Source organism: Globicephala melas, chromosome 3 (genome assembly GCF_963455315.2).
Source record: "Globicephala melas chromosome 3, mGloMel1.2, whole genome shotgun sequence".
NCBI lineage: Eukaryota > Metazoa > Chordata > Mammalia > Artiodactyla > Delphinidae > Globicephala > Globicephala melas.
The window spans coordinates 112735862-112746244 of NC_083316.1; the positions used below are offsets into that span (position 1 = coordinate 112735862).

At 36.1% G+C, this 10383-nt stretch overlaps 1 protein-coding gene across 1 annotated transcript in view; it reads left to right on the forward strand.

Moving 5' to 3' along the window:
- Positions 1-10134, forward strand: part of LOC115860274 (F-box/LRR-repeat protein 21) — a 64399-nt gene extending 54265 nt beyond the window's left edge. Inside the window, exons 6-10 of the mRNA XM_030869921.2 lie at positions 2811-2906; positions 5016-5382; positions 5874-5996; positions 8975-9146; positions 9491-10134. Of these exons, the coding sequence (XP_030725781.2) occupies positions 2824-2906; positions 5016-5382; positions 5874-5996; positions 8975-9146; positions 9491-10134 (1389 nt within the window). The 5' untranslated portion in view covers positions 2811-2823. The remainder of the gene's footprint in view (positions 1-2810; positions 2907-5015; positions 5383-5873; positions 5997-8974; positions 9147-9490) is intronic.
- Positions 10135-10383: the final 249 nt, after the last annotated feature.

Below are 10383 nucleotides of genomic sequence, written 5' to 3' on the forward strand. Positions count from 1 at the left end.
TGCCTTCCTGAACTCTCTGTATTAATTGTTGATCCCTTGGTGTACCCAGCCCTAAGATAGGGCTTTCCCCACGTCTGAAGGCTTCCCCGTAGGGGGCCTGGCTTCCTGTGCTCGCTCCTTTTTCTCTTCCAGAGTTGAGAGTAGAGGTGGTGAGGGTTAAGAGAGGGGAACAGCTGGGCCTCCCTTTCAAGGATTTTTAACAGATAGCTCAGTTCAAGTTCTGTTTAACCCTCTCCTTGCATCTCAAAAGGTGTTTTGAATCCACATGTAGTTTGAAAACTTCAGTTTTCATGAGTCATTTAAAAGCAAACATACCTATTTTAAAATTAAAAGTTTTCCTGAAAAATAAATATATCTTGATACAACAGAGACTATTGAGAGTGTATAGAAAATTGCTAAATCAATGAAAAAATATAACACCAAAAAGTTGGCAGTTACTGCTTTAGGAAAGATTTGTTTGACATAAATACTAATTTTTCTCCTGTTGAAACCTTGATGATATTGTAATTTGACTTTCATATTTTAAGAAATTGTAGGTTTTAGATTTAGAAGGGAACTTAGGGGTCATGTGGGCTGCAAAGAACATAAATATTTTTGAGAACATCCCTAAAAAATTGTTTGTCCTCTGTTTGGGATATGTTTAGTGGGAGGATTTTGCCCCTCAGCACAATTTGCTTCTATTAGAATGCTGTGTGTTTCAAAGCTATATTTTGGAATAAATCTTCTGCTCTCCCGCCAGGCCACGCCTCTCTGGTCATTGCACTGGTGACTGGGATTTCAGACCCCTTAGCAGAGACCATGTGCCTGTGGTGGCAGCAGCCTGATTTCTCAGTGTACCACCTTAGAAAAGTAGCTTAAATAAAGAACATTTGCTCATTATTTCTGTTCATCTTCATCTTGCTGCTTCCAACGAATTTGTCTAACCTTTTAGATAGTTTTGAATTTTTATTCTTTATCTGTAGTATTTACACAATATTTCTACTGTTGCGACTATTAAAAACTTGAAACTGTTAAAAGTGCCTTTTGTTTATTCATTTCACCAATCTGGAAGAATCTGGTGATGGTGCAGAAGATATGGCTTTGTATGTTTAGCTTTTCGTCTAACCTGTCTTTGATTATCTTTCCCTCAAGAATCCTGTGGGAGATTTCTTAGATACTTCTAGAGGCTCCGATTCACAGGGTCACCTTATCTACCAAATTAATAGACGTATCAAAAAAAGGAAATTGGGTTACGGTGGATAGTGAAGCCACCAAGTGGACTTTGAGTCATCATTGCATTCTTTCCCAAGTGCTTACAAACCTGCTTTATACTCTAGAATTGTGATCAGTGTCAGGCTTGCTCATCTCTCCCTTTTCCAAATTGTGGCTTACCACCCAATGGGATTCTGAATTCTGGGTTTGTCTTCCACCAGCCCTCACACTTTCAGATAGTGACTCTAAAACAGCAGTCAAATTCCTTCAGCCACCTGGGAAGTAATTCATCTGATCTTAAAGACTCCAGTGAACTGATCTGAGTTAGGTACTTTGGTACCACCTTATGGGTCTTAGGTAGTGATTCCCTATTTATATACCTTTACTAGATCTCTTCAGTGTTCTCTAGCATAAAGAATGTGCTGCACACACAAAATCAGCCGTATTGATAACTCAGTAGAAAATTTTCTGCAGTAAATAAAATTGTGTGTCGTCTGATTAGGGAAATATGTCACTTGACTTTTCTTTCTCTTATTTGTGGTGTTCCTCTGAAAGTGTACCTGGTGGCTCCTTTCTGCCTACTTCTGGAGTGGAATGTAAAGGAGAGAGAGATGGCCTTGCCATTATCTGGAAAATAGTGTTTTGGATGATAGTAGAACAGCACTTGGCAGTGGGGAAATCAAATTGTGGATATTGACCTCTAATTCATTCTCCCTGTCTGTCCTCCAAAGTTCTATTTCAGGAGTAGGCTTCAGAGAGAAGTTGAGAGCTGGCAGGTGGTAGGCATTAGAGATTTAAGAGAAGTTTTTAGCGGATTGATAGGTTGCCTCCTCCACCTCCTGTGTGTAACTGAGTTAGGCTTACAAAAATTAGCACAATGCATTTATTTATTTTTACTTATGATACTTATTCATGATGTCCAGGCAGTGAGTTTTATCCTGGTGTAGACCTGTTATTATTTTCTTCCATGTCCATAGACTGCTCCTAATTCTGATAAGTCACTGTGCCTAAAATTGATCAAACCTCAAAGAGAGTATGAATCAATCGATTATGAACGAATCAATTATATGTCTCAATATAAGTGAAAAAATAAAAACCACAGAAGCTTATGTTAACAGCAGACTAGTCAAACAAACTACATTCATATGGGAATGATAAAAAATCAAAGTTCTGTCTGCTTAATTATTTTAACTGTAGTGGCGTTACGTGCTGCTAAAAACTGGAACTGATTTACACAGCCTATGAACAAATAATGTAATCATGGGCTACCTTAAATGTTCTGTAATACCTCTCCATATGTGTTTGTTAAAATGTGGATTTTCAGAGCCCTCCTTTGACTGTTTGATCCACACACAGCCTTTTATTTGAGCAGAACTTCACATGTAATTCCTGGCAAGTGTTGCAGTATTTCCATTTATCAGGCTAATGTAGTTTTTTGTTTTGTTTTGTTTTTAGTGGACAGGTTTTCTTCTGAGTAGAAAATAGTTTGGGAATCAGTAATTTCCTGACAAAAACTTTCAGCATATACAATGATATTTAAATATCCTAAGCATAAAAATTATTGGGATTTTACTTATATATCCTGATAAATGTGTTTTTGTGCTGTCTTGCCAAGCTAGGAAGTGAAGTCAAATGGATGTTGGCGAGCACCCCATGGCAGCAGTCACTTCATTTCGCTTGTTCAGAGGGGACTCTAACTTGGAAGTCTTCTTTAGGTAAGACAGTTGGTAGTCTGAAAAGGAAATAGCAGTTTTGAAAAGTGATTGTATATGCTTAGGCTGGAATTTCAAGCTAATAAAGATCAACTTGTCTTGAGTTCTAATATTTTCCTGATGCTCATTGCTATAAAATTATTATATATAAAATTTATGATTTGTGGGTGGGTTTTATATTCTGAAAATTAATGTACATGAGGAAAAAGAAAACTAAGGTGTTATTTTTAATAGAATTATTGGTACCTAATATCCTGAAGTTATTTATGGTGGTTCTGTCAGTGAATTGGCAATTTAATGATTGTAATAAATAAACAGGTTTAACGTTTAATCCATGTTGATGCAGATTTAATGCATAGCACAATCCCCTTATTTAGAACTGCAAGGCAGTTTTCTAACTGGACATTTGGATGAAGTCTTTGTTTTATTTTTGGCTTCACTGCTTTTTTAATGACAGATTATGTTAGGGATAACTTTTTTGTAATTCCTTAGTAAAATTTTAACTCTCCATTCTGTAGGCTACCAAATAAATCAGTTACAAGCCAGATGTCAATAAACGTGCTCCACATCAGAGTTGAGAATCTAGTGTCCATTCCTCTACCTTCCCTGGGCCATCGTATTCCCTTTTAGGGAATTAGCCCTTTAAAATGTATATGCTTTGAATTATTGATGTCAGCAGTTTCATGTATTCTACATTGTATTGCTCAGTTATGCACATAACTGGTTTAGTCAGATTAAAGTGTGTAGTAGCTCTTTTGCCTGATGATTGAGATACATGTTTTTTCCTTTTTTTTCTCCAAACCCTAAAGATGACCTTTCATTTTGTTCAGTGACTTTAGAGGTCATTCCTGTTTCTGGGATCCACCTCTATGTTGTGGTTAAGAAATGTTTCACATCAGACAGAGTGACTCACAGACAGAGATATTTACATATTAAATAGATATTTCATTAGAGTTGAAGGTAGGTTTCAATTATGACACCAAGTCTTCCACATATACATTCCTAACATTCAGGGGTAAAGAGAGGGTTATATAGTCAACCTAAGTTCAGAACTACTCTTATCATTATTTTACCTTTTAAATTATTGTATACTTAAAATACTTTAGATTCTTATGTAAAATCTATGTACAGGATTATATACTTGGGTATATCTAGACCTGAAATTTGTTGGAACTTAGTTGTGTCTCAAGCTGACTAATACCTGGAGAGTCATCATTTCTTTTCGTTGGGAAAGAATGCTCATTCCTTTGCTATTTTACATTGGCTGGTAAGGAACCAGTATGCTGGTCACACAGCTTCTGTCCCTGCTATATCCCACTTCTCTACAGCTCTTGTGTCCTGGGTGTCATCTGAACATTGTCACAGGTCATTTGACTTTTTGTTAGAATTGTGCTCCAACTTAAGTAATGTCATGAAATTTATTCAGGAAGATTCACTGGACAATTTAATACAACAACAATGACTGCAGCATATATTGAGCACTTACTGTGTCCTGGCACTTAAGATACTTTAATCCTCTCAATAACCTTATGAGATTGGTACTGCAGTTCTCCCTGCTTTTCAGATGAGGAAACTGAGGCTTAAGTTAATTTGCTCAGACAAGATCCCATGGTCAGTAAATGGCAGAGCTGGGACTTACCCAGATTTACGCTTTTAATTATGTTTTACGGGCTCCCAGACCCCCTGGGAGTTCTTAGCACAATTGCAGTGTGATAGTGAGAATACAGTCATTGACGAGGAATAAACCTGGCACTTACACTGCTTCCTTGGACCTTTCCTCCTGGAAGCCTCCCCAACCACTCGCTCCCACATACAAACTCAAATACATGCCCTTCCCTTAATCTTCCATTGCAACTTGTCCCAACTTCAGTGATGGCATGTATCACCGTATTTTGCCGTTTCATCATAGCTCTTTGAGAGCAGGTCCCCTCCTATTTATCTCATATCCGTAGCACATAGTAGTACCTATCAACGCATGAAAGTGGACGGTTCTTGTCAAAATTGTATTAAACTGTTTCTCATTTTCTAATGTTGTTATTCCATACAATTAAAGCAAAATATATGATGGAAATGTGGGGAAAGTGGTCACTTAACATTGTTCAATGTTTACAGAATGAAGAGGAACAATTTATCTGTTGGGAATAAAGTTGTCCAGTCTTCACCAGCAGTGAAACAGCCTAAACTTGGGTTCTACTCTTCTCTCAACCAGACTCATACATACACTGTCCTTCTAGACTGGGCGAGTTTGCCTCACTATGTAGTGTTACGCATTTTTCAGTATCTTCCTTTAATGGATCGGGCCCGGGCATCTTCTGTATGTAGGAGATGGAATGAAGTTTTTCATATTCCTGACCTTTGGAGAAAGTTTGAGTTTGAACTGAACAAGTCAGCTACTTCATATTTTAACTCCACTCATCCTGATCTCATTCAGCAGATCATTAAAAAGCATGCTGCCCATCTCCAGTATGTCAGCTTTAAGGTAAGAGAAATAAACATTAAATAAAAACAATGACTTGGGTTTTCTTGACATTTGTGTATAACTAGATCATTATATTGAAGCAGTCAATGACTTTTGCAGAATTTTAATCCCAAACTATTTCCTATTTCTCTGTAGTTACTTGCATAGATTTAGGTGTAGCACCTGAGCTATAATTGAATAATTTAAACTTCAGTTTCCTTCATGTAGATGCCATTATTAAATTTCAGGTAATTGTATTTGAAAGTATAAATACAATTTGAAAGTGTAAATAAGATTTGAAAGTTTAAAGTGCTTAGAAAATTCACTTGTCATCATTTCTGTTTTTCATTTTTTATCTGAGATAGCGTGTATAGAGAAGAAAATTCTAATTTATTTTATAGCTTGAAGGGATAAGTATGGTTTTGCAATTGAATTCTATTAAATAATTATATTGCCAATAACTTTCTGATAAGTTATATTCAGGAAATTAAGATTTTAAATTGTCTTTGTAGGTTGATAGTAGTACTGAATCAGCAGAAGCTGCCTGTGACATACTTTCTCAGCTGGTAAATTGTTCTATACAGACTTTGGGCTTGATTTCAACGGCCAAGCCAAGTTTTATGAATGTGTCAAAGGTAAAGATGCTAGACATTTTTGTGAGCTCTACTAAAATTCTTAAATATTGTCGAACTAGTCAAAAATAATTCTATTCCTAAAAACAGACCATAACCCTACTTGCATTCAAATAATTATTTAAAGCCGTTTTCTGTTGACTAGCACTTATTTTTGATGAAATCGCTGATGCATGGTTTCATTCTTTAGATATATTCTGTAATTTTAGTAACTGTTTCACAGTAGATGTCATTAATATAAAAGTTAGATGTTATACTTAGAATTTTCAAGTGCCAGTTTACTTAGTTGCTTTGAATGTAGAGTGTGTAGGGCCAATAGTGGGTGTCTTTCCTGTAATTCTATAGTCTCTGCATTGGAGGTGGAACAATATAATGTTTAACTAAATGTCCTATACTGATTAGGATGATGATTGCATCCTTACAGTAGAAATTCTAAAACAGCAGTGGCTTGAAAACATGACTGAGGTTTATTTCTCTTACACTAAAGAAATCCATAGGTGCCACAGTCCATAGCTGGTATGAAGTTGTTTGGAACCCACGCCCTTTCTAGGCGCTCCATTCTCTCCAAGGTGTTTTCTTCATTTTCATTGCCCAAGATGGCTTTCTCAGTTCCAGCCATCACGTCCTTGTTCTAGACAGCTGGAGGGAAGAAATGGGGGGAGAAGGGTGTGCCCTTTCCTTTTTCAAGCTGTAAGTACCACAGGACTAGCCATAAGTACCTCATGGTGCTTCTGTCTGTCAGCCAGCCTAGCTCTGTGGCCACATCACATTTCTGGGAGGCTAGGACAGTCTTTTAGCTGGGTGGCAATGTGCCCAGCTAAAAATTGGAACCAGATTACCAAAAAAGAAAGGATGGATGATTCCTAGGAAGCAACCAGCAGTCTTGGCCACAGAAACTGATGACTGTCTTCTCTTCATTCAGTCTTCAACTTGAAGGCCATTTCCTCAGGGAGGCCCTCCTTGACCACTTTTGCTAAAACAACACCCCTTCCTGTAGTTACTCACTAATGTATTACAGTATTTTATTTTCTTTATATCCTTCATCAGGGCTTGAAATCACCTTGTTTATTTAACATGTTTACTCTCTTCTCATCAGACAGAAAACATCAACCAACTCCTTGAAGGCAGGGATTCTATTTTGCTTATTTACTATTATAAACCCAGAATTAGAATAGTGCCTGATATGTAATAAGCACTAAACTATGGTTGTCTGTAAAACTGGCTAATGGAAACCTTCCTATGGAAGAGGACAGAGGAATAGTAGCATCTCCTTTCTCCCTAACTGGGTCATGGCTCTCCTCTAGCAAGCATTTCTGCTAGCCTGAAAAGAATGGGTCTTTTGGGGATTCAAGTAATTTAAGTAACCAGATGAAAACTTACTACTTCTGAATAGTTATTTCCTTGTTTATGAGCTAGGGAATCAGATCAACCTGAAATTCTGAGATTCCGGGTTGTCTCTCATGTTGCACATCAGCTTCCAGGGCTAGCTTCTGGGTTAGCTGATGCAGTCACTAGAGTGGAGGACCAGCGATTAGCAGGCTTCGTTTCAAGCTCTGCCTCCACAGCAAAATGAGCTCTGTGGCTTCTGGCAAAGTTGTGGATCTCTCTGAGCCTCAGTTTTTTCATTTGTAAACTGAGGGAAAGTAATGTAAAGATACAGCATTTAGCTAGGCATAAGAAGTACTAAACTAATATATTGTTACTCTGATGAAATATGTACTCTAATGCTTAAATGTGTCCTTCAGTACTAAAGGAGTTGGGCGAGAGTTGATTAAAAGGAAAATAAACTTTATATTCCTTAAGGAAAATGAGTGATCTATGTCTATTCCTCTAATAATTTTTGGCACCATAAAATTTAGTAAAGAGGTTTAGCTGTCCACCATTTAAAAATTTGTGTAAATCAGTTTACAATTAGTATAAACCAATGTTTTGTTATAAATGAATTGAGATGTATAACCACTTTGGTCATTCTGATAGGGACAATAGAGCCTTTGATAGAATCCAAGTTGATTTTGAAAAAGGAAAAATGATCATGCATGGATTTCGTTTCCATACTTTCTATCTGTGTCAAAAAATACTGGATCTGAAAACTTGTGAAATTCCATCCATTTTGAAGTCAAACTGTAAATAAGCTTTAGTTTGTCAATCTTCAAAACAGAGAGAGTTTTCAAACTGTATCTTTGTTTAGATAATCTGCTAGAAAAAAATTTGGAAGAATATGACATCATTTATTCATTTATTCATCAACAATAAATATTGACCTTTTACTATGTGCCAGATACTATTTCAGGTTCTGGACATACAGGAGTGAATAAAACAGATAAGATTTCTATTTCTTTTAGGCTAAGGGGTTGAATAGGTCCTGAAAGCCCAATTTTAGGTTTTGTGGGTGATATAGTTCTGCTCACCTCTAGCACTGTAGTGTGAAAGCAGACATAGCATTACGTAAATGAGGCAGCATGGCTGTATTACGGTCAGACTTTAATTATGGACACTGAAGGAACTTCATATAATTTTCACATATCACAAAATATTACTCCTTAAAAATTTTCTTTCAACCATTTGAAAATGTAAAAACCACGCTTAACTCATGAGTCATAGCAGTAACAAGCTGTGGACTGGATTTGGCCGGTGGACCATAACTTGCCAACCTCTATTCTAGGAAATAAATATGATTATATCCTTTTAATATTGAAAAACAAATCCTTAAGATTGAAAATAATTGGAAGATGTGTTTATGAAATCTTTGAAATTTCTTCCTTTCTCACCATTCCATTTATTAATGGTAAAAGTATAAAACTATACTTTGTTATAGAAATGTCTTCTACTGGCTAATGGCACTGTAAAAAATAGTAGTATGTTGATTGCTTTTATTATGTTAGTGTAAGCATGTTGATATAAGTAGTTTTAATGAATTACTTAATTGAAGCTGTAGATGTTTAAATAATGTCTTTGTAATTTTTTTCTTATTGCCATGCTAGTCTCATTTTGTGTCAGCACTTACAGTTGTTTTTGTCAACTCAAAATCATTATCATCAATCAAAATTGAAGACACACCAGTGGATGATCCTTCTTTGAAGATTCTTGTGGCCAATAATAGTGATACTCTAAGACGCCTCAAAATGAGTAGCTGTCCTCATGTTTCATCTGATGGTAGGTTATATTTTTTTATGCTTGCATGTTTTTTTATTATAGTAGTAGTAATAATGCAATTTCCTATTGAAAACTACATGCTTATGAGACATAATTCATTAATCTTTTTTCAAAAGACCTCTTAATGTATAAGCTACGTATAGTTTAAATTGCTTCTCCTAGGAGTATCTTAGTTATGGATATTTTTTATTACAAGTATAATTATATCTATCTTGGCATCCATCTCCTCAGAAATCATTACGTCTATTTTAGCAAATAATGAATAATATCAAATTTAAATTCACAAAATGTTCTATTAGTATCCATATTCTTTGTGTTTAAGGATTTTTCCCCATTTCCTGCAGGAATCCTTTGTGTAGCTGACCATTGTCAAGGTCTTAGAGAACTGGCATTAAATTATTACATGCTAAGTGATGAACTTCTCCTGGCACTTTCAAGTGAGACCCATGTTAACCTTGAGCATCTTCGAATAGATGTTGTGAGTGAAAATCCTGGACAAATCAAATTTCTTTCTATTAAAAAACAAAGTTGGGATGTACTCATTAAACACTCCCCTGGAGTTAATGTTGTTATGTACTTCTTTTTATATGAAGAGGAATTGGAGACGTTCTTCAGAGAAGAAACCCCTGTTACTCACCTTTATTTTGGTCGTTCCATAAGCAAAGCAGTTCTAGGACGGATAGGTTTTAACTGTCCACGATTAATAGAGTTAGTAGTATGTGCTAATGGTCTTCAGGCTCTTGATAATGAACTTATTTGTATTGCTGAACACTGTAAAAACTTAACAGCCTTGGGCCTCAGTCAATGTGAAGTTAGCTGCAGTGCATTCATTGAGTTTGTAAGACTATGTGGGAGAAGGCTAACCCAGCTCTCTATCGTGGAGGAAGTTTTGATCCCTGATGATGATTATAGCCTAGATGAAATTCATGCTGAAGTCTCCAAATACCTGGGAAGAGTATGGTTCCCTGATGTCATGCCTCTCTGGTAATTGATTACCAAAGATTCTTAACTTTTTTTTTAATCTATAAGATTAGCTTCTTTCTGTCTCTGCAAATGTACATTTTAAGATGCATTGCTGAAATGTCTTAGGTAAAATATTTTATTGTTTGCAAACTGTCTTAATGGATTACAGCAGAAACATTTGAGAAAATAAGAGAAATTTGAAAAGGCAGAAACCATACATAGGGCACAGACACTGTATTGTGTAATAGATAGTTGATAGAAACAGTTGGTTTCT